This window comes from Mustela nivalis (assembly GCF_964662115.1).
Source record: "Mustela nivalis genome assembly, chromosome: 15".
Taxonomy (NCBI): domain Eukaryota; kingdom Metazoa; phylum Chordata; class Mammalia; order Carnivora; family Mustelidae; genus Mustela; species Mustela nivalis.
In genome coordinates this window covers 3,122,159-3,147,498 of record NC_139034.1, presented here as the reverse complement: position 1 = coordinate 3,147,498, position 25,340 = coordinate 3,122,159, and the positions used below count along the sequence as shown (strand labels likewise).

Sequence of the window (25,340 nt, the reverse complement as noted above, 5' to 3'; positions counted from 1 at the left end):
ATTTTAGGTGTAAGTTCTGAATTTATTTTTGTTTCATAATTGTTTCAGGTTGGAACCATGCCCTTGATTTGACTGTGACCTAATGTAAAGGTCTTGGCCTCTGCAAAGCTTTCCTTGCCGTTTCTGAGACTACAATACTTTCTACCACATTTTAGTATCAATTCTGTCCCAGTGGATTATAATCATGAATGTGTAGTTTCATCCCTGGCAGAGATCTCTGAGGGGGCAGGGTTTGAAATAATTTTTATCTTTGGGCTCCAGTAGATTGTCTGGTATGTAGTAGGTACTGAACTAAGTGGATTGATTTTAGCAGAGTATACATTAGTAAAGTTGCCATAAGTGATTCAGCACAGGAGCAGTGAATATTGCACCCAGTGAATATTTCCCTCTGACAAGAAAGAACCCTGTACTGTTCTAGTCAGAGCACTTCTCTCACCTTCCTCCCCTCACCTGCCATATTCCAATGGAGAACATGTTTCTGCCTTTTAAAATTATTTATCAGGTAAAAAGGTTAACAGGTTGGCTGTTTCATTGACCAATGTTAAGGAAAGTGGATATGAACAGAGCAGATAAACAAACACACAAGAATCAAGATAAAGATCATTACCTTGCAGTGCCTGGGAGGCACAGTTGGTTTAGAGCCTGACTCTTGGTTTTGGCTCAGGTCATGATCTCAGGGTTGTGAGATCCAGCTCAGCATTAGGCTCTGCACTCAGTGCAGAGTCTACTTAAGACTCTCTCCCTCTCTCCCTGCCCCTGACGCTTTCTCTCTCAAATCAATAAATAAATCTTAAAAAAAAAAAAATCATTACCTTGAGACCATTGGCCAAGAGGAAGTGTGCAGATATGAGAAAGGCAGGATCCCTGGGGTACTGGGAGCTCTGTAGCTCTACCACTGCCACCTCCTTTCCTCCCTCTGCCCCGATCTGGAAAATAGGTTGTTCTTTCAGAAGCTGCATCCACTCAATAACAAGCCACACACACCATTTAAAAATTCTGATTATAAAACTGATACCATTCATTTGGAGATATAATTTGGAAAATACAGAAAGTATGAAGAAAAAATAAAAATTACCTGAAATCATACTAAAGATATAGAATTACTATTTATATTTTGGTATGTTTCCTACTATATATGTTTTAACTATATATACAGTTTACAGGGGAGCAGTCTAGATGCTGGAGGAGTAGCAGGCTGAGATGACATTAGGTTGCAGGAGTTCAGCTAGATAGTTATCAAACCATTCCAAACACCTACAAATCCAACAGGAGAGCAAAGAGAAGAAGAGCAGCAATTCTAGAAACAGAAAATTGACCACTTTCTGAAAGGTAGGACGTGTGGAGAAGTGAATCTGAAGCAACAAGATGATAGACTACAGGGGGGCAGGGCAGGCTCTCAGCAAGCAGTGGAGCAACAGAGCCAAAATCAGAACTTTTTAAGGTCAGCTCCACTGAGGGACATCCCTCCAGAAGCTAAGCCGGGGTGGAGCCCCTGAGGTGACAGCGTGGTCTCAGGTCACATGGGGTCACAGAAGGATCGGGGGTGTCTGAATGTAGCAGAGCTCACAAGTATTAGAGCGAAAAAGCCAGCGGCAGAGACAGAGCCGAAGAGTGAGCTCTCAGCTCAGGGTTACCCTAAACTGTGATCTGTGGCACAGTTAGGCCACTACTTTTTGAGTAGAGACCCCAAAAGTGGCAGATCTGGGGAGAAACCCCTATAAGAGCAGAGCGGCAAAAATCTACTGGGTTTGGAGACTCCAAACAGGGCTGTGTGCCAGAGACAGAAACGTTCGGTCACAAGCCGGGTAAGCTTGAATTGTGGTTGGAGACCAGGGAGATGGGAGTGACTGAGTGCTTTTATTCAACGGTGCACTGAGAAGTGGGTCCCCAAGCTCTCGGCTCCTCCGGGCTGGAGATTGTTCATTCCCATCCTCCAGAACTCTACGGAAAGCAATCAGGAAACAAAAGATTCCGAGAGTGAAACCAAGCAGATTACTTAGCCCAGCCCCTAGCAAGGGAAACATATGAGCTCACTGATCAAGGAGAACAGCAAATCCCAGAGGAGGGGAAAGCAAAACATGGAATTCAATGCTTCCTCCCCATTATTCTTTAGTCTTACAAAGTTAATTAAATTTTTTTAATTTTATTTTTTTCTTATTCTTATTTTTTTAACTTTTACTCTTTTCTCTTTTAACATTTTTATAAACTAGTTTATCTTAACACTAATTTTCTTTAAAAAAAACTTTTTCAATCTTCATTATTATAATCATATTTTATCCTTCATTGTACCTAACTTTATCTTTTGTATAAATATAGGGTTTTTTCTTCTAAAAAATTTTTGGAATACTTCTTCTAATAGATCAAAATACACCCTAAATCTAGCACCGGGCTTTATTCTAGTCTCCAGCCTGAGAAAACTCTCTACACTTTCTTTTCTCTCTTTTCCCAACCAATTTATCTTATCAACTCCTTTTTTAGAATTTTTTTTAATCTTCATCTTTACAGTCATATTCCATCCCTTCATTGTGTTTACTCTTATTTTTTTTGTGTGTGTATATATATATATATGATTTCCTTTCTTTAAAATATTTGAAGGTAGTTTCTTCTAAGAGACCAAAATACACCCAAAATCAAGTGGGTGGCTCTATTCTATTCACCAGTCTAATATATATATGTATATATATATATTTTTTTCCTTCTTCTTCTTTGTACCCCCTTTCTAATACCCACGATTTGGGGTCTCTCCTAATTTGGTTAATGCACATTGTTCTGGAGTCTTTGCCACCCTTTTAGTATTTTATTCTCTCCTCCATATATTCTTATCTGGATAAAATGACAAGGCGGAAAAAGTCACCACAAAAAAAAGAACAAGGGGCAGTACTGAACGCTAGGGACCCAATCAATACAGACATTGTTAGTATGTCAGATCTAGAGTTCAGAATGACAATTCTCAGGGTGCTAGCTGGGCTCGAAAAAGGCATGGCAGATATTAGAGAAACCCTGTCCGGAGAAATAAAAGCCCTTTATGAAGAAATAAAAGAACAAAAATCTAACCAACCTGAAATCAAAAAAGCTATTAATGAGGTACAATAAAAAATGGAGGCTCTTACTGCTAGGGTAAATGAGGCAAAAGAGAGAATTAGTCATACAGAAGACCAAATGATGGAGAATAATGAAGCTGAGCAAAAGAGAGACAACTACTGGACCATGAGGGGAGAAGTCAAGAGATAAGTGATACTATAAGATGAAACAATATTAGAATAATTGGGATTCCAGAAGAATAAAGAAAGAGAGAGGGAAGCAGAAGGTATTATTGAAGCAAATTATTGTAGAGAGTTTCCCTAATATGGCAAAGGTAACAAGCATCAAAAATCAAGGAGGCACAGAGAACCCCCCTCAAAATCAATAAGAATAGGTCCACACCACGTCATCTAGTAGTAATACTTACAAGTCTTACTGAAAGCAGCCCAGGACAAGAAGTCTGTAACATACAATGGTAGAAATATTACACTGGAAGCAGATTTATCCACAGAGACCTGGCAGGTCAGAAAGAACTGACATGATATATTCAGAGCACTAAATCAGAAAAACATGCAGCCAAGAATACTATACCCAGCTAGGCTATCACTGAAAACAGGAGGAGAGATAAAAAGCTTCCAGGACAAACAAAAACTGAAAGAATTTGTAAACACCAAACCAACTCTACAGGAAATACTGAAAGGGGTCCTCTAAGCAAAGAGAGAACCTAAAAGTAGTAGACCAGAGGAACAGAGACAATATACAGTAACAGTCACTTTACAGGCAATACAATGGCACTAAATTCATATCTCTCAATAGTTACCCTGAATGTAAATGGGCTAAATGCCCCAATCAAAAGACACAGGGTATCAGAATGGATAAATAAACAAAACCCATCAATATGCTGCCTATAAGAAACTCATTTTAGACCCGAAGACACCTCCAGATTTCAAGTGCGGAGGTGGAAAACAATTTACCATGCTAATGGACATCAGGAGAAAGCTGGTGTGGCAATCCTTATATCAGATCAATTAGATTTTAAGCCTAAGACTATAATGAGAGATGAGAAAGGACACTATATCATACTCAAAGGGTCTGTCCAACAAGAAGCTCTAACAATTTTAAATATCTATGCCCCTAACATGATAGCAGAAAACTACAGAAACAAATTAATAACAAAATCAAAGAAACACATTGACAATAATGCAATAATAGTAGGTGATTTTAACAACAACCTCACTGAAATGGGACAGACCATCCAGGCAAAAATTCAACAAGGAAATAAAGGCCTTAAATGACACACTGGACCAGATGGACATCACAGATATATTTAGAACATTCCATCCCAAAGCAAAAGAATACACATTCTTCTCTAGTGCACATGGAATATACTCCAGAACAGATCACATCCTGGGTCACAAATCAGGTCTCAACCGGTGCCAAAATATTTGGATCACTCCCTGCATATTTTCAGACCACAATTCTCTGAAGCTAGAACTGAATCACAAGAGGAAATTTGGAAGGAACTCAAATATTTGGAGGCTAAAGTGAATCTTACTAAAGAATGAATGGGTAAACCAGGAAATTAAAAAAGAATTGAAAAAATTCATGGAAACAAATGATAATGAAAACACAATGGTTCAAAATCTGTGGGACACAGCAAAGGCAGTCCTGAGAGGAAGATATATAGAGATACAAGCCTTCCGTAAGAAACAAGAAAAGTCTCAAATACACAACCTAACCCTACACCTAAAGGAGCTGGAGAAAGAACTGCAAAGAAAGCTTAAACCCAGAAGGAGAAGAGAAATAATAAAGATCAGAGCAGAAATCAATGAAATAGAAACCAAAAAAACAATAGAACAAGTCAACAAAACTAGGAGCTTGTTATTTGAATGAATTAATAAGATTGATAAACCTCCGGCCAGACTTATCAAAAAGAAAAGAGAAAAGACCGAAATTAATAAAATCATGAATGAAAGAGGACCACGACCAACAGCACAGAAATACAAACAATTATAAGAACATATTATGAGCATCTATATGCCAGCAAATTTGACAATCCGGAAGAAATGGATTCATTGCTAGAGACATATAAACTACCACAATTGAACCAGGAAGAAACAGAAAACCTGAACAGACCCATAACCAGTAAGGAGAGTTGAAGCAGTCATCAAAAATCTCTCAACAAACAAGATTCCAGGGCCAGGCGACTTCCCAGGGGAATTCTACCAAACACTGAAAGAAGAATTAACACCTATTCTCCTGAAAGTGTTCTAAAAAATAGAAATGGAAGGAAAACTTCCAAACCCATTGTATGAGGCCAGCATTACCTGGATCCCATAACCAGACACAGACCCCATCAAAAAGGAGAATTACATACCAATATCCTTGATGAACACAGATGCGAATATTTTCACCAAAATACTAGCCAATAGGATCCAACAGAACATTAAAAGTATTATTCACCATGACCAAGTGGGATTTATTCCAGGGCTGCAAGGTTGGTTCAATATCCATAAACAAATCAATGTGATACAATACATCAACAAAATAAAGAACAAGAACCATATGATACTCTCAATAGATGCTGAAAAATCATTTGACAAAGTACAGCATACATTCTCGATCAAAACTCTTCAAAGTGTAGGGATAGAGAGTACGAACCTCAATATCATCAAAGCTGTCTATGAAAAACCCGAAGCAAATATCATTCTCAATGGAGAAAAATTGAGAGCTTTTCCTCTAAGGTCAGGAACACGGCAGGGATGTCCATTATCACCACTGCTATTCAACATAGTACTAGAAGTCCTAGCCTCAGCAATCAGACAACAAAAAGAAATCAAAGGTATCCAAATTGGCAAAGAAGAAGTCAAACTCTCACTCTTTGCAGATGATATGATACTTTTTGTGGAAAACCCAAAAGACTCCACTCCAAATCTGCTAGGACTTGTACAGGAATTCAGTAAAGTGTCAGGATATAAAATCAATGCACAGAAATCAGTTGCATTTCTCTACACCAACAACAAGACAGAAGAAAGAGAAATTAAGGAGTCAATCCCATTTACAATTGCATCCAAAACTATAAGATACCTAGGAATAAACCTAACCAAAGAGGCAAAGAATCTGTACTCAGAAAACTAAAAGTACTCATGAAAGAGACTGAGGAAGACACAAAGAAATGGAAAAATGTTCCATGCTCATGGATTGGAAGAACAAATTTTGTGAAAATGTCTATGCTACCTAAAGCAATCTACACATTTAAGGCAATCCCTATCAAAATCCCACCCAATTTTTTCAAAGAAATGGAACAGATAATCCTAAAATTCATATGGAACTAGTAAAGACTTCAAACAGCCAGCAGAATGTTGAAAAAGAAAGCCAAAGTTGGTGGCATCACAATTCTGGACTTCAAGCTCTATTACAAAGTTGTCATCATTAAGACAGTATGGTACTGGCACAAAAACAGACACATAGATCAATGGAACAGAATAGAGAACCCAGAAATAGACCCTCAACTCTATGGTCAACTAATCTTCGACAAAGCAGGAAAGAATGTCCAATGGAAAAAAGACAGCCTCTTCAATAAATGGGGCTGGAAAAATTGGACCTTTTCCTTATACCACACACGAAAATAGACTCAAAATGGATGAAGGACCTCAATGTGAGAAAGGAATCCATCAAAATCCTTGAGGAGAACACAGGCAGCAACCTCTTCGACCTCAGACGCAGCAACATCTTCCTAGGAACATTGCCAAAGGAAAGGGAAGCAACAGCAAAAATGAACTATTGGGACTTCATCAATATCAAAAGCTTTTGCACAGCAAAGGAAACAGTTAACAAAACCAAAAGACAACTGACAGAATGGGAGAAGATATTTGCAAACAACATATCAGATAAAGGGCTAGTGTCCAAAATCTATAAAGAACTTACCAAACTCAACACCCAAAGAACAAATAATCCAATCAAGAAATGGGCAGAAGACATGAACAGACATTTCCGCAAAGAAGATATCCAGATGGCCAACAGACACATGAAAAAGTGCTCCATATCACTCGGCATCCGGGAAATACAAATCAAAACCACAATGAGATATCACCTCACACCAGTCAGAATGGCTAAAATCAACAAGTCAGGAAATGACAGATGCTGGCGAGGATGTGGAGAAAGGGGAACCCTCCTACACTGTTGGTGGGAATGCAAGCTGGTGCAACCACTCTAGAAAACAGCTTGGAGGTTCCTCAAAATGTTGAAAGTAGAACTACCTTATGACCCAGCAATTGCACTACTGGGTATTTACCCTAAAGATACAAATGCAGTGATCCGAAGGGGTACGTGCACCTGAATGTTTATAGCAGCAACGTCCACAATAGCCAAACTATGGAAAGAACCTAGATGTCCATCAACAGATGAATGGATCAAGAAGATGTGGTGTATATACACAATGGAATACTGTGCTGCCATCAAAAGAAATGAAATCTTGCTATTTGCGACAATGTGGATGGAACTAGAGGGTATCATGCTTAGCGAATTAAGTCAAGCAGAGAAAGACAACTATCATATGATCTCCCTGATATGAGGAAGCAGAGATGCAACATGGGGGGTTTGGAGGGTAGTAAAAGAATAAATGAAACAAGACAGGATTGGGAGGGAGACAAACCATAAGTGAGTCTTAATCTCACAAAACAAACTGAAGGTTGCTGGGGGGAGGGGGGTTGGGAGAAGGAGAATGGGGTTATGGACATTGGGGAGGGTATGTGCTATGGTGAGTGCTGTGAAGTGTGTAAACCTGGCGATTCACAGACCTGTATCCCTAGGGATAAAAATATATGTTTATGAAAAGTAAAAAATTAAAAAAAAAGTCAGATCCCTTTTAAAGGGAACACAATAAAATATGTGGTTTATTTTCCTCAAATTAAAAAAAAATAAATAGTTACGTTAGTATTTTTTACTATTTATATTTTTATTATGAGCACATATTATTTTATAATAAAAACACTAAAAAGTTAAATATTAAATTTTAAATATAAAATACAAATCAGACTCTTACTTTTTCCAAGGTGTTATATTTTGCAACTTCAAAGTCTTGTGGAAAATGAGGAATTTCAACATTCTCTTTACAAAACCTGAAACTTGTATAATAAAATTTTAACATTAAAATGGAATTTTAGATTAAACAGAATATTCATAAAATTTTTCTTATAATTCCATAGAAAATACATTTTAAGTCCCTAATCCCTCCTCAGATACTCTGAACATGGTTAAAAAGTCTTGTGTAATGAGTTGGAATCCTCCTTTGGTTAACTCTAGAGCTCTGATGCCGAATACTGAGGGTCTGCATTGGAAGGTGGGGTGGCATGAAGCACAAGTGGAGGTGAAAGAGAAGCAGACCAGTGCACTGGAGAAAGCACCAGTCCTAGCAGTGGCAGGTGACCTGTGCTCTCTTGGGTTCTGGCCCTTAAGAAGCTGACACTCAGGCAGGCTCACACCGGAGACTCTGTACTACAGTCAATCCCCACCCCCTTTAAAATAAAGGCATCAGATTTGTCATAGTCTGTGCTTTTATTTTTTATGTTTGTTCTGTCTTTTAACAGTACTATTAACAAAGAACTGTAGCCTCATATACTCCATTTGCAGAAGGTTGTCACTTTTTCTATTTTTTTACATCTTAGGTAGGGAGTAAGGAAGAGTCTCAACTCTAAAGGCTTCTCGGTAAGGTAGCAGGGTAAGCAGACTACCCAGATCTCATCTCTAGTGCCTTTTCTTTTTAAAAATCAATCTAACAATTATGTCCACTCTTATATAATACTAAGATGGAAATAATTAGCACTAGACTAGTTGAAGTAAAAAGTCTTAAATAAAGAAAAGCCTAAAATTAGAGAAGCAAGATAAATGAAAATACTACAAAGACATGAGGTATTAATAGCATTTTAAAACTGAGCATCTTCAGTCCAGGTCATGATTTCAAGAGTCATCAGATCAAGCCCGTATCAGGCTTCCCACTTATTGCTTATCAGGGAGTCTGTTTGTCTTTCTCTCTCTCCCTCTGCTCCTCCCTCCTGCTCCCTCTATCTGTCTCTCTCTCAAATTAATAAATAAATAGAATCTTAAAAAACAAAACAAAACCTGTGCTTGAGGTTTACAAAACATTTTGCAAACTGAATCTTTTTTTTTTTTAAAGATTTTATTTATTTATTTGACAGAGAGAAATCACAAGTAGGCAGAGAGGCAGGCAGAGAGAGGAGGAAGCAGGCTCACCGCCGAGCAGAGAGCCCAATGAGGGGCTTAGATCCCAAGACCCTGAGACCATGACCCGAGCCAAAGGCAGAGGCTTAACCCACTGAGCCACCCAAGTGCCCCTGCAAACTGAATCTTAATGATCAGAAGTAGATTACTCTGGGGACACCTGTGTGACTCAGTCAGTTAAGCATCTGCCATCAGCTCAGGTCAGGATCCCAGAGTCCTGGGAATACTGTATCAGACTCCTTGTTCAGTGGGGAACCTGATTCTGCCTCTGTCTGCTGCTCCCCCTGTTTGTGCGTGCTTGCTCTCTCTCTCACACACACAAATAAATAAATAAAATAAATAAAATTAAATAAAATAAATTGAAAAAAAAAGTAGATTACTCTGTGAATTCCAAAATGTTTTCCTTCTCCATGGAGTTGTCCAGGGACGGATCATCTGTTGTCACTTCTAGAACAAAAACACTTGTTTACTACTCAAAGATTTATTAAAATTATAAACAATAAATCCTGGAATTTTTAAGATTCTTGAATATAGGTCATTGTGGGAGGCCGCAATAAGGCTTGAGATGAGGACCAAACCAGGCCCTGACTTGTGCCTCCTTTAAAGTCCAAATAACCTAACTAAATGTTAGGACGGGAAAAGCTGAGTAGCACTGAGAAAGGGTTTGTGCTGTGTTATGCGCTCCCCTATGTGACTTCCCACATGCTTGCTAAACAAATGAGAACAATTCGGTTGGGGTCAAAAGTTCATTGCTGGTCCTTGCTGCCCTGGCACTGCTCCTAAATTACTTTCAGGTTTGCCGTATCGATACAGAACAATTGTACTAGCATCAGCTGTTTGGTGTCATGAGGTCTGCTTATAGTTAAATGTGAAATTTATTATGGGAACTCGTGGTTGTTTAGGCACAGGTATATTGCTTCTCCTATCACTATATATATGGCCTTAGTGCTTTGAATAAACTTAGTACTGTTGGACATCATCCTTACTGCTCCTCCTGCCCCCATCTCTTTGTCTCTTAATTTATTTTCACCATCCTCTTACCCTCACGTTTCCTGGTAGATTTGTCGCGCTGGTCACGACAGGTCATACTTAACACGGTATTCTTTTTTTTTTTTTAATGTTCTTAAAGTAACTAAAGTAATTGGTAATCTAAGGATAGTACAAATGGGACAAAAACAAGGTAGATTAAAATAAAAGATAGTGAGAATAGATCATGATTTTATTTTAAGAGACATGTGAGGAGAATTCTAATATCTGTATTATTTGAAACTCATTGATGGATATACAATTTCAAATGATATTTTTCTTTTCTTAAGATTATGGTGAGTAGAGATGCCTGGGTGGCTCAGTTGGTTGAGCCTTTGCCTTCGGCTCAGGTCATGATCCCAGGGTCCTGGGATCAAGTCCCACATCGGGTTCTTTGCTCAATGGGGAGCCTGCTTCTCTCTCTGCCTTTGCCTGCCGCTCTGCCTGCTTGTGTCCTCCTTCTCTCTCTCTCTCTGACAAATAAATAAATAAATAAATAAATAAATAAAATCTTAAAAAAAAAAAAAAAGATTATGGTGAGTATAGTAATGAAATGCATTTCTAGTATGCTGCAGGGTCAGAATGAGTTCCCCAGTGCCATCATGTCACAAATGAAGGACCTGAGGATGTTTGATAATTTTTGTAATATGTCTAGACCATTCTTTGACTATACTGCCTTTGATAAACCAAAATGTTTACTATAGCATCTGTAATATATTAAGCGCTTTATATAAAATACTTACCAGAACTGCTTGCCTTTTGACAAGGAGGTGGTGTGATGTCCAGTGCCTTATTAGGATCATAATTCATTATGTCCAAGAGCCTCCTTTCTTTGATTGAGTCCCATATAAAATCTGGGTTTATAATATGGATATGGTTCTTTTGGATAGACTTTAGTTGATACTGGCTCAGAACATCAGCATTGTCTAAGATTATATGTGTGCACTTAGAAAAAAAGAATCAATTCATTATGTACATATAGAAACAAATCTAAATACTTTTATCTGTTAGTTTCATCCTTAAAAGTCTTTCTTTATTAAGTTCAATTAGCCAACATATAGTACATCATTAGTTTTTGATGTAGTATTCAATGATTGATTAGTTGCATATCAGATAATGTGCCCTCCTTAATGCCACTCACTCTGTTACCCCAATCCCCCACCCTCTGCCTTCTGCAACCCTCAGTTTGTTTCCCAGAGTCTAGAGTCTCTCATGGTTTGTCTCCCTCTCTGATTTCTTTCCATTCAGTTTTCCCTCCCTTCTTCTATGGTCCTCCGCACTATTCCTTATGTTCCATATATGAGTTCTATATGATAACCACCTTTCTCTGCTTGACTTATTTCACTTAGCATAATACTCTGCAGTTCTATATGTGTGGATGCAAATGGTAGGTATTCATCCTTTCTAATGGCTGAGTAATGTTCCATTGTACACATGAACCACATCTTCTTTACCCATTCATCTGTCGAAGGACATCTTGGCTCCTCCCACTCTTATGACTATTGAGGAAGTTGTTTCTATGAACGCTGGGGTGCATATGTCCCTTCTTTTCACTACATCTGTATCTTTGGGGTAAATACCTAGTAGTGCAAATACTGGATCATAGGGAAGCTCTATTTTTAACTTCTCGAGGAACCTCCATACTGTTTTCCAGAGGGGCTATACCAGCTTGATGCCATATCCTCGCCAACATTTGTTGTTCTCCTCTAGGATTTTGATGGATTCCTGTCTCACATTTAGGTCTTTCATCCATTTTGAGTTTATCTTTGTGTATGGTGTAAGAGAATAGTCCAGTTTCAATTTTCCCAACACCATTTATTGAAGAGACTGTCTTATTTCTATTGGATATTCCTTCTCACTTTGTTGAAGATTAGTTGACCACAGAGTTGAGGGTCCATTTCTGGGCTTTCTATTCTCTTCCAGTGATTTATGTGTCTGTTTTTGTGCCAGTACCATGCTGTCTTGATGGTAACATCTTTGTTATACAGCTTAAAGTCAGGCATTGTGATGCCCCCAGCTTTGGTTTTCTTTTTCAACATTCTCCTTGTGACCGGTTTCTTTTCTGGTTCCATACAATTTTTGGATTGTTTATTCCAGTTCTGTGAAAAAGGTTGATAGATTGCATTGAGTGTGTAGATTTCTCTGGGTAGCATAAACATTTTAACAATGTTTATTCTTCCAACCCATGAGCATGGAATGCTTTTCTATCTCTTTGTGTCTTTCTCAATTTCTTTCATAAGTGTTCTGTAATTTCTAGAGTACAAATCCTTTGCCTCTTTGGTTAAGTTTATTCATAGTTATCTCATGGTTTTTGGTGCAATTGCAAATGGGATAAATTCCTTAATTTCTCTTTCTTCAGACACATTGTTAGTGTATAGAAATGCAACTGATTTTTGTGCATTGATTTTGTATCCTGCCATGTTGCTGAATCACTGTTATGAGTTCTAGCAGTTTTGGGGTGGAGTCTTTTGGCTTTTCCACATAAAGTATCATGTCATCTGCAAAGAGAGAGAGTTTTACTTGTCAATTTGAATGCTTTTATTTCTCTTTGTTGTCTGATTGTTAAGGCTGAGACTTCTAGTACTATGCTGAACAGCAGTGGTGAGAGCAGGCGTCCCTGTTGTGTTCCTGACCTTAGGAACACAAAGCTCTTAGTTTTTCTCCACTGAGAATATTTGCTGTGGGCTTTTCATAGATGGTTTTTATGATATTGAGGTATGTTCCCTCTATCCCTGTCCTTCAAGAGTTTTAATCAAGAAATTATGCTGTATTTTGTTGAATGCTTTCTCTACACCAATTGAGAAGATCATATGATTCTTGTCTTTTCTTTTATTAATGTGCTCTGTCACATTGATTAATTTGTGAATCCAGTTTTAATTCCTTGCACCCCAGGAATATACTCCACCTGGTAGTGGTGAATCATCCTTTTAATGTACTATTGGATTCTATTGGCTGGGATCTTGTTGAGTATTTTGGCATTCATGTTCATTAGGGACATTTGTCTGTAATTCTCCTTTTTGATAGGGGTTTTTGTCTGGTTATGGAATCAAGGTAATGCTGGCTTCATAGAAGGAGTTTGGGAGTTTTCCTTCCATTTCTATTTTTTGAAAGAGCTTCAGTAGAATAGGTATTATTTTTTCTTTTTTTATGCTAAATATTTTATTTATTTACTTGACAGAGAGAGAGAGACAGAGAGACAGCAAGAGCAGGAACACAAGCAGGAGGAGTGGGAGAGGGAGAAGCAGGCTTCCCACTGAACAGGGAGCCTGATGTGAGGCTCAATCCCAGGACCCTGGGATCATGACCTGAACCAAAGGCAGATGCTTAACGACTGAGCCATCCAGGTGCCCCTCTTCTTTAAGTGTTTGGTACAATTCCCCTGGGAAGTCATGTGGTTCTGGACTCTTGTTTTGGGAGGATTTTTATTACTGCTTCAATTTCCTTGCTGGTTATTGGTCTGTTCAGGTATTTTACCTCTTCCTGTTTGTCTTGGTAGTTTATACATTTCTAGGAATGCATCCATTTTGGCATATAGTTTGGCATATAGTTGCTCGTAATATATTTTATCAATTACTTCTATTTCCTTGGTTTTGGTTGTGATCTCTTCCCTTTCATTCATGATTTTATTAATTTGGATCCTTTCTCTTTTCTTTTGTATACATCTGGCCAGATGTATACAATCCTATTAATCCTATTAATTCTTTCAAAGAACCAGCTCCTAGTTTTATTGATCTGTTCTACTGTTCTTCTGGTTTCTACTTCATCGATTTGTGCTCTAATCTTCAATATTTCTCTTCCTCTGCTTGGTTTAGGTTTTATATGCCATTCTTTCTCCAGGTCCTTTAGGTATACAGTTATCTTGTGTATGTGGGATTTTTTCGATTTTTTAAAATTTTATTTATTTATTTGACAGAGAGAGATCACAAGTAGGCAGAGAGGCAGACAGAGAGAGAGAGGAGGAAGCAGGCTCCCTGCCGAGCAGAGAGCCCGATGCGGGACTTGATCCCAGGACCCTGAGATCATGACCTGAGCCGAAGGCAGCGGCTTAACCCACTGAGCCACCCAGGCGCCCTCCGATTTTTTTTTGAGAGCAGCTTTGACTACTACGTACTTCCCTCTCAGGACAACTTTTGCAGTACCCCATATGTTTTGATTTGATGTGTTTTCATTTTCATTAGTTTGCATGAATTGTTTAAGATCTTCCTTAATTTCCTGATTGACCCATTCATTCTTTAGCAGGATGTTCTTTAACCTCCAAGTGTTTGAGTTCCTTCCAAATTTCTTCTTGTTATGGAGTTCCAGTTTCAAAGCATGTGGTCTGAAAATACGCAGGGAATGACTCAATCTTAGGTGTCAGTTCAGGCCTGTCTTGTGACTCATTCTGTCCACTCAGAATGTTGCATGTGCACTCAAGAAGAATGAGTATTCTGTTGTTTTAGGATGGAGTGTTCTGTATGTATCTGTGAAGTCCATCTGGGCCAGTGTGTCATTCAAAGCCCTCATTTCTTTTTTTTTTTTTTTTAAAGATTTTATTTATTTATTTGACAGAGAGAGATCACAAGTAGGCAGAGAGAGAGAGGAGGAAGCAGGCTCCCTGCTGAGCAGAGAGCCCGATGCGGGGCTCGATCCCAGGACCCTGAGATCATGACCTGAGCCGAAGGCAGCGGCTTAACCCACTGAGCCACCCAGGCGCCCCAAAGCCCTCATTTCTTTATTGATCTTCTGCTTAGATGATCTGTCCATTGCTGTGAGTGGGGTCTGCAAGTCCCCTACTATTAATGCATTATTATCAATATGTTTCTTTACTTTGGATATTGTTTTATATAATTGGCTGCTTCCACATTGGGAGCATAGATATTTCCAATTGTTAGATCTTCGTGTCAGATAGACCCTTTGAGTATGATATGGTGCTCCTCTACATCTCTTATGAAAGTCTTCTGTTTAAAATCTAATTTGTCTGATATGAGAACTGCTATTCCAGCTTTCTTTTGAGGTCCACTGGCATGGTAAATGGTTCTCCATCCCTTCACTTTTAATTTGGAGGTGACTTTAGGTTCAAATTAGTCTCTTGTAGATAGCATATGGATGGGTCCTCCTTTTTCAATCCAATCTGATACCCTGTGTCTTTTGATTGGAACATTCAGCCTGTTTATATTCAGAGTAACTACTGAAAGATATGAATTTAGTGACATTGTATTGCCTGCCAAGTCTGTAGTTTGTTCTGTAGATTGTCTGTTACTTTCTGATCTGTTACTCTTGTGCTCTCTCTTTGCTTACAGTATCCCCCTTAGTATTTCTTACAGGGCTGGCTTGGCAGTCACATATTCTTTCAGTTTCTGTCTGTCCTGTAAACTCTGTATCTCTCCTTCCATTCTGAATGAGAGCCTTGCTGGAGAAAGTATTCTTGGCTGCATGTTCTTCTCATTTAGTATTCTGAATATATCTCGCCAGCACTTTCTGGCCTGCCAGGTTTCTGTGGATAGGTCTGATGTTATTCTGATGTTCCTCCCTCCATGTGTAAGGAATCTCCTCTCCCTAGCTTCTCTCAGCATAACTTCTTTGGCTCTAAGATTTGCAAGCTTCACTATTATAGGTCAGGGTGTTGATCTGTTTGGGAGGGTTCCTCTCTGTCTCTTGGACATGAGTGCTTATTTTCTTTCTCAAATTAGGGAAGTTCTCAGTCATGATTTGCTCAAATATACCTTCTAGCCCTCTCTCTCTTTCCACCCTCTCTTGGATCCTGATGATTCTGACATTGGTTCTTTTCAATACATCATTAAGTTCTCAAAGCCTTTCTTCATGGGCTATTAGTTGTTTTTCTCTCTTTTTCCTCAATCTCCTTCCTTCCCATCAGCCTGTCCTCTAGATCACTGATTTTCTCTCTGTCTCACTGACCCTAGTTGTTAAAGCATCCAATTTATTTATTTATTTATTTTTTTAAAGATTTTATTTATTTGACAGAGAGAGATCACAAGTAGGCAGAGAGGCAGGCAGAGAGAGAGAGAGAGAGGAGGAAGCAGGCTCCCCGCTGAGCAGAGAGCCCGATGCGGGACTCGATCCCAGGACCCCGAGATCATGACCTGAGCTGAAGGCAGCGGCTTAACCCACTGAGCCACCCAGGCACCCCAAAGCATCCAATTTAGATGGCATCTCATTCACAGCACTTTTAGATCATTGGCACTTTTAGGCCTGATTAGATCTCATTACCACCTTTAGAGATTCTGTATTGTCATTTATACTCTTTTCAAGCCTAGCTATTAACTATATAATTGCTATCAGGTCATGATCTCAGGGTCCTGGGATCGACCCCCACATCAGGCTCTCTGCTCAGCAGGGAGCCTGCTTCTCTCTCTCTCTGCCTGCCTCTCTGCCTACTTGAGATCTCTGTCTGTCAAATAAATAAATAAAATCTTAAAAAAAAGAAAAAGGAAAGAAAAAATCCAAAGAGGTCAGACACCACCACAGAAAAGCAAACAAGGCAAGATGAACCAAAACAATTAAAAAAGGGGTGTGGGAGACACTATAATCTCACAGGGTGGACAAAGCAGGGTGATACTCTTGCTCCTGATTGAATTTTGGTTTCTGTTTTAGAAGACACTACATCCCAAAATTGCAAGGAAAGCAAAGTTTATATATATATATATATATATATATAAATTGGATAGAGTGAAAAAAGGACAAGAATGAGGCATAAATCTATAAAATGTAGATGTGAGAAAAAAGTTAAAAAATAACTTAAAAACATAAGTTGGTAAAATAAGAATCTAGTTAAAATGCAGAAAAGTTTAAAAAAATGTAAAATTTTAGACTGAAGGATAAACCAATCATGAGGTAACATATGGAACTCAATACATTATTTGCCCCTGGTTCTGGGGTTTTACCATCCTGTGGGATTTCTCAGGGAGGTGCCTGCTGTTCTACTTCTCAGGTGTCTTTCCCTGGGCAAAGTTGCCCCACCCCTTGTCAGGGGGATGGGCTCAAGGTGAACTGGTCATCTGTGTCGCTTTTGTTTCTTGGTGGCTTTCCACACCTCTTCAGAGGGTCAGAGCAAAAACAGCCATGCCAGGATCTTTGGCCCAGAGGCACGAGATCACAGTTCCCCTTCTTCAATAAACTCTCCAGGTCAAATTATCTCCACATCTGTGTGTATCAAGCCCACAAACTTCTGCAGTTCACCCCCACTACACTTCTCCTGGGGGGTGCCTCTGGTGCCCATGAGCAACACTTCGCTTTGTGTCTTTGCAGCTGCAAGTGGTTGTGAGCTCACACACATCCTGCTCTGCTGCTCCCAGGTCACAGCTGGGTGCCATCCTACTCTCCTTTCTGGAACCATCAGTGCCTGAGAGCTGTTGTCCAGTCATAGGCACAGCCTCTGTGTGCCATACTCCACAGACTCTGGCAATTTGCACCCAATTTGCACCAGGGGGTGCTCTAAGGGTCCACGAGCCTCACTGCACTTTGTGTCTTTGTGATTGTGAGTGGTTCTGAGGTCAGGTACGGACCCTGCTCCATTGCTCCCAGGTAATAGCTGGATGCCATCCTACTCTCTTTCCTGGCGCCACTACTTCCCTGAGAGTTGTTGCTAGATTCATGGGAGCAGCTGTTTTATTTCTATCCAGGAGATGTTAAACAGCCCACATGTTCCAGTTGCCTGGGGTGAAGAGTGGTCTTCCTACCAGCCCAGCTCACGGTTTGTGGTGACTGGAGCTGAGAGTCCCTTCTGAGCTCTCTGACCATAACCAGTTTCCCACTTCACTGCTCGGGCACCCTATCGGATCAGGCACCCCCATTCTTTCTGTGTCTCTGGGATCCTCCGAGATCACAATGACCCACTTAGAATTCTGCTTTTTCCATCTCCTGTGACCCTTTAAGAAATCTGTCCTAGTGAGCAATTTCTAAGAGTTCTGATTTCACGCTCCAGTGTTATATCACTTTCCAGCAGCCAGCTTATGGAGGATCCCTCCCCACTCTGTTTATCTTAAGATATTTCCCCCACAGATTCACAATTCCACATCTCCTACCTTGCAAAAAGCAATTGTTTTTCTGCTTGTAGAGTTCCAAATACATTTTTCTTACAACTCAGGCGGAATTTGTGTGTGTTCAGAATAGTTCTATAGATACCCAGCTAAATTCAAGGGACCAAATAAAATGAAGTCCCCGACCCTGTCACTATCTTGCCCTAGAAGGTTCACCCTTAAAAGTCTTCAAGATAATTTATAGTAATCTTTCTCAGACCTCTAAAACTCTTACAAATAAAATAATTTTTAGTTAAATAAAAGTTTAAAAATCAATAGTTTTTAAAGAATAGGGATAGGGATATACAATAATTGATTAACCAACCCTAGAGGTTATTCCCAAGTTTTCACTCCTTTAAACAATGCTGTGCTGAGTAACTTCATGTACACATATTTGTACATTTGTTTAATTGTTTTCTTAGGAGTGGAATGATAGATTCAAAAGGTATTCATTATTTATTTTATTTGTTAAGTTGTAATTTTATTAATTTATTATGGAATAAATAGTATACGCACATTTTAGAATATCTATAAAGTAAAATAATAATAATAATAATAAATTAACATATGTTTCATATCATTGTTCCCAGTTCATCTCCCCAGAGGCATCTGTTTTAACTTGTTTCTGGAGTATCCTTCTAAGCTATTCTATGCATAGGCAACACACATATAAGTACACAGCCCTAATTTTAGTCACAAATGACAGCATACTAAACATGATGTTATGAACCTGCTTTTCCACTTAATAATTCATCTTGGAGCTCATTCCTCAACAATATATAGTTGTCTCCTTCATTATAATACATGGTATGCACATTTCAAAAGTTTATATACATTGGCAACATAATTTCCAAAAAGTTTACACTATGTGGGAATTTCTGGAAATGAGAGACCATGTTGGCATTCTTTACCCAGAAGATAAACTGAGAAAGCATAACTGGCATGAATTATTCATCCATGCACAGAAATGGAAACAGGCAAGTGAGGAAAGCTGTATTAAGGGATGTATACACAGTTCTGCCTAAACTGGAGGTGAACAGGGACATTCCATTTCTGATAATCACAGGCAAACTACTAAATGCCAGAGGGCACCCAGGATCTAGCTGGAGTTGAACATACTTCACAGAACAAACTAGACTCATGTCAGCAAGCCCCAGGGATGTGGTCCAGGAAGGGTCAGGCTAAGCCACCAATCTTAAACTGTCAGGTCTACAATTCCATTTCAAGAGAGGGAAAGTAGCTTCCTTCGGACTTTAAATAAACAAAACAAGCAGTAAAAGCTGTATAAGCAGTTCAAGATGAGTTTACATGTTTTTCTTTGTCCCGAGTCACACTGTACAGGTGACACTCAGGGACGACATACGAGGGAGTGATTAGATGGAATGCTTTTTGCAAATGCTGTACACCATCACTTTTCTCCTTCAAGAATAGATTTGGCTGGTCTGTAATTATTTCTGTTTAGGTCTTCAGGTCTTGTACTCTAATAACTTCAGATTCACAAGGTACGTGGAATTTCTCTACAGCTCAAGGAAATGGAGAGAAGGTGGGATGTATGGTCTTTCCTCCTCTGCCTTTCTCCAGCCCAGCTTCCCTGTTAACGATGTCATAATTTCACCTGCCTTCAGTGACTTTCTTTTGTGGCCAATTGTCTCTGCTTACCCTTCTAACCATGACCCATTCACCCTTAAAAAAATATATTAATTTATTATTTTAAGTAAGCTCTATGCCCAAAATGGGGTCTTAACTCAAGACCCCAAGATCAAGAGTCGCATGATCTTCCCACTGAGCCAGCCAAGCCCCCTGAACTACCTTCCCTGAACGGACAGTATTTATCACACAGTTCTTACAAAGTTTACATACCTGAGGATTTAATAAAAAGGAAAAATTTCCACCATTCTCCTTAATGTCATTTTGTAGCTTTTTCTTCTGTTGACGAGCTAAGTGCTTAACTTTCAAACAGAAGTTACAATTTGCAAAGATCTTCACAGTCATCCTGTAGGGAAAAAAGTTTCAAGTCATAGTTTTAAAGTCTTCTCAATGGAATATTATTGAGCCATCAAAAAGAATGAAATCTTGCAATTTGCATTGACATGGCTAGAACTAGAGGGTATTATGCCAAGTGAAATAAGTCAGTCAGAGAAAGACAAATACCATATGATTTCACTCATATGTGGAGTTTAGAAACAAAACAGAAGAACACTGGAGAAGTGAAGGAAAAATAAGATAAAAACAGAGAGGGGGAAAATCACAAGAGTCTTAAAAAAAAAAAAAGGATTTTATTTATTTATTTGAAAGAGAGGATCTCCAGCAGACTCCGTGTGTAGCACAGAGCCTGATGCGAGGCTCAATCCCAAGTCCCCAAGATCATGACCTGAACCAAAATCAAGAATCAGATGCTTAACTAACTGAGCCATCCAGGCACCCCAGCCATAGGATACTCTTAACCATAGGGAACAAACTGACAGTTGCTGGGGGGAGGTAGGTGGGGAGATCGGGTGACTGGGTGATGGGCATTAAGGAGGGCACTTGAGGAGCACTGGATGTTAGATGCAACTGATGAATCACTAAATTGTACCCCTGAAACCAGTAATACAGTATATGTTAACAAAATTGAATTTAAATAATAAATAAATAAATAAATCACAGTATAATAAAATTCAGGGGAGTCTGGAAAAAAATAAAGGATTTTCTTTTCAGTGAATATAAATGACAGTGCATCAGGAACTGTTCTACATGCAAACAATGTGAATATGGGCATTATTTTAAAAAAGCATATTGTAATCATTTTTATCTACAAAAATTGAACAGTGATCAAACTTACAAGTATGTTGGTTTTAGAATCATTTCTAGCTTTATGGCTGGTACTATGGCACTCCAAAATTCTTTTGTATAGGTTCGTACTATACACCTTAATGAAAATGTACAGATTTCAGTTACAGATCAGGTGTGTGGTTTAAGAACACAAAGCACTTCTTTCTAGATTAAAAATTAATATATGTGATAGTGAAGCCACAGATTTTATACATAATTCTTTAAAACTTAAAAGACCCTTAATCCCATTAGTTATGTGGATGTCTGTTAGCCATTCTAGAGAAAAAACTGATCAATTAGTAATAAAAGTATGCAACTTATGTTTAAATGGAAACATATTTATGTTTTAATTTAACTTCTTTTACTGTCCTACTTTCCTATATATGGAAAAGAATTACTTCTAAGAACAATAGGCATATTTTGAAAGAAAAGAAATGTATAAGTATTTAACAGTAAACTTCGTTTGCCTTTTCTTCCAGGCTTTTTTTCTATGTGTATATACTGTAATGGACTATGTTATTATCAAAATTGAAATCATACTATATTCACAATACCTATCTTGCATTTTGTTTTAGCATTTTGTCTTTAGCATCAAATCATTAATTATTCCTGGAAAACATTTTTAAGAAAGGCTATCTTAGATAAATGTCATAAATGAACTATTTCTATTGTTGGGCAATCAAATTACTTCTAAATTTTGTTATCAAAAACAAAGCTATAGGGACACCTGGGACATCAGGTGGATAAGTGTCCGCTTTCAGGTCAGGGATCCAGTCCCTCATCGGGTTCATTGCTAGGTGAGGTAGCCTGCTTCTTCCTCTGCCTGCTGTTCCCCCTGCTAGTGCTTGCTCACACACACTCTCTCTCTTTGACAAATAAACAAAACAAAACAAACAAACAAACAAACCAAAACTTATGGGAGAGTCTAAGTGGCTCAATTGGTTGAGTCTGACTCTTGATTTTGGCTCTGGTCATGACCTTGGGTTCCAAGATCAGCTCAGTGGAGAGACTGCTGGAGACAGTTTCTCCCTCTGTGCCCCCACATTCTCTCAAATAAATAAATATTTTTTAAAAGATGTTTATTTATTTATTTGATAGAGAGAGACGGCAAGAGAAGGAACACAAGCAGGAGTGGGAGAGGGAGAAGTAGGCATCCCGCTGAACAGGGAGCCTGATGTGAGACTCGATCCAAGGACCATGGGATCATGACCTGAGCTGAAGGCAGATGCTTAACAACTGAGCCACCCAGGCACCCTTCAAATAAATCCATCTTTAAGAAAAAAAGCTATGATGCACACCCTTACATGTAAATCTTTGTTTGCAATTCCAATGGTTATCTTAGAAAATAGTACTGAAATCCTAAATAATACTGACTCAAAGAGCTTAAATGATTTTTATTCTTGTTAAATTACATTACTTTTAGTTTTACCTTAAATTGTATTATTTTTCAGTTTTGCTTAAATTTCCAAGGAAAGTACTATGAATTTGTCTTTCTAAAAATAACTTCTCCCCCAAAGTAGGTTAACCAGAATGGAGAAAAATAAAGAGCATCTACAGTGCTATAAATGTTCTAAACCAGATAATGGTGATGATGCACAACTCATTAAAAGTCTTTGAATCATACAATTAAAATGGGTGAATTTAACGGTATGTAAAGTATATCTCAGTAAAGTTGTTTTTTAAAAAGCACTTAGGGGGCTCCTGGGTGGCTCAGTGGGTTAAGCTGCTGCCTTCCACTTAGGTCATGATCTCAGGGTTCTGGAATTGAGTCCCACATCAGGATTCCTGTGCAGCAGGGAGCCTGCTTCCTCCTCTTTCTCTGCCTGCCTCTTTGCCTACTTGTGATCTCTCTGTCAAATAAATAAATAAAATATTTTTTTAAAAAAAGCACTTATGATCCCTCCATGAGAAATAACACCACTATTGATTTTGATATTTCTTTCAATATCTTTAGATATTATTCTTTCCTGTATCAATATATTTTATAAATTACTTTAATAAAAATATGTTATTTGTGAATATTATTTATTGAATTTTATAGCCAGTTTCTTTTATCTAACTTTTAATGAGTATTTGCCCAATATCACTAAATAGTCTTTGAAAAGATCTGTTGTGGCTATGTGTAATTTAACTCTTCCCCAAGTCACCAGATATTTGGTTACTGAAAATTGTTCATTATTAAAAATACACTGATGGAAATGTCTTAAACATATATTTTTGACCAAATCTCTGTCATTGTTTCCTTAGAATAGATGGCCAGAAGTGGAATTACTGAGTCAAACAGTATAGATATTTTTTAACCTTTATTTTGGTGGCACAATGTACCTCACATAAAATTTGCCATTTTAACCATTTTTAAGTGTACAGTTCGTGGAACTATTTGTGAAACCAAAATATAAACAAACACTTTAAACAACTCTTCTTCACAGCTGAGGTCCTGTAGGGGTAGTGAAACTAACACTCAAATACTGTGAAATCTCAAGTCAGGCCTTGACTTCTGTCTTCCTACTCATTGTAGGAAGTGAAACTAACACTAAACTAAAACTATAAAATTCTGTGAAATCTGAAGTCAGGCCTTGACTTTTGCCTTCCTCCAGATTGTATATGGAGTCTCTCTTACATGTGTGGCCTTTCCTGGCTAGCCACTTTCTTAACATGTGCCACCGGTCTCTCCCTTCTTTCCAAGCTTCTCCTAAACAGTCAGTGTTCATTCATGTGGGCATCAGAGTTTATTGTGTACATAGGAGATTTTGGAGTCAGTCTCTGTTAGAAACACAGGATAAGACACACATCCCCAGCTCCTGAGAAACAACCTGAGCTCCTCCTCAAATTCCAGCTACTCTATCCACAACATGCAAATATGGAGAGTGATTTCCTCCTTTAGCATTACACTCCACTTTAAATATTTTTATGTGTTTATTGTTATTTTGTAATCCAGAGTCAAAAGTCTGAACATTCAGCAGTGCCGTGTTCCTCCGGACAAATGCCCAGCTGAGTCACTGGGCACTCCCCGCAGGAAGTATTTAATGGATTTCCAAGTTTTCAACTTTGATCTTCAACATGTACACTGAATGTTTCTATCATGATGTTTCTAATTTCGAGGTCAGATTACATTCCCTGATTATTCACAAAAATACTGTATTTTTTTTAAGCGTATACTTTTCCAAACCTATGTTGAAGAATACCCCATTTTAAGAAGACAGGGTGTCTGCCTACTAGAAGCAAGAAACAGAGTTTTGTCGCCATCTGCTCATTTTCCCGGTGCCCGGAGCGCGCTCAGAGACCTGCTCGAGCACCGGCCCCACCTGTGTCCTGTCACCTGGGCCGCCGACTCGCTCGAGAACACGCCAATGCCCCCGAAGGGGGCATGCCCTCGGGCTGCATGAACGGGCCTGCTGTCCCAGGGCAACCAGCGCGGTAAGGCCAACCACGCAACCACCATCAGCGGCGGCACAGAGCTGAGCCAGCCGCTCAGGATGGGAGTCGACACGGACACCCTCGGCCAAGACTGCCCCAACCGCCCACGGGGTCCCGCCGTCCGCGCCCACGCACCTGCCTGCCAGGGGATATGGCCCACTCCCGACACTCGCTGCTCCTGGCGCTCCTGGCTCGGGACTCTCCTCGCATCCGACGCTCTGGGCTTTCGAAGCTCCCCGCTGCCTACTCTCCCCACTCCCACAGCTCCCTCACCGACTGCTTCCGGATTCCGGGCTCCAAACTCCCCGCACTGACCCGAGGCGCGGTCCCGGCAGCCAGTGCCCCTGAGAGCGCTGCCGGAAGCCAGCCCTTGGCTGCCTCCAGAGGCCCAGCCCGGCGATCCACACCGCATGCTCCTTAGGCGGAAGACCGAGGGGCTGCCCCGGGATTAAGTAGTTGGTTGGGCTCGGGTTTCTTTTAAGACTGAGGATTCAGGGATGCCTGGGTGGCTCAGTTGGTTAAGCAGCTGCCTTCGGCTCAGGTCATGATCCCAGGGTCCTGGGATCGAGTCCCGCATCAGGATCCTTGCTCGGCAGGGAGCCTGCTTCTCCCTCTGCCTCTGCCTGCCCTTCTGTCTGCCTGTGCTCACTTGCTCTCTCTCCCTCTGCCTCTGACAAATAAATAAATAAAATCTTAAAAAAAAAAAAAAAGACTGAGGATTCAGGATTTTATTTATTTATTTTTAAAGATTTTATTTGTTTGCGAGAGAAAGAGCACAAGCAGGGGGAGAGGCAGAAGAAGAGAGAGAGA

General features: G+C 39.4%; 1 protein-coding gene across 1 annotated transcript in view; it reads right to left on the bottom strand.

Moving 5' to 3' along the window:
- The window catches only part of PARP4 (poly(ADP-ribose) polymerase family member 4), a 130,885-nt gene extending 105,951 nt beyond the window's left edge, over positions 1-24,934 (bottom strand). The window contains 6 exon segments of the mRNA XM_082701631.1: positions 813-926; positions 8,066-8,147; positions 9,642-9,708; positions 11,031-11,232; positions 20,163-20,295; positions 24,666-24,934. Of these exon segments, the coding sequence (XP_082557757.1) occupies positions 813-926; positions 8,066-8,147; positions 9,642-9,708; positions 11,031-11,232; positions 20,163-20,294 (597 nt within the window). The 5' untranslated portion in view covers position 20,295; positions 24,666-24,934.
- Between the last annotated feature and the right edge of the window lie 406 nt (positions 24,935-25,340).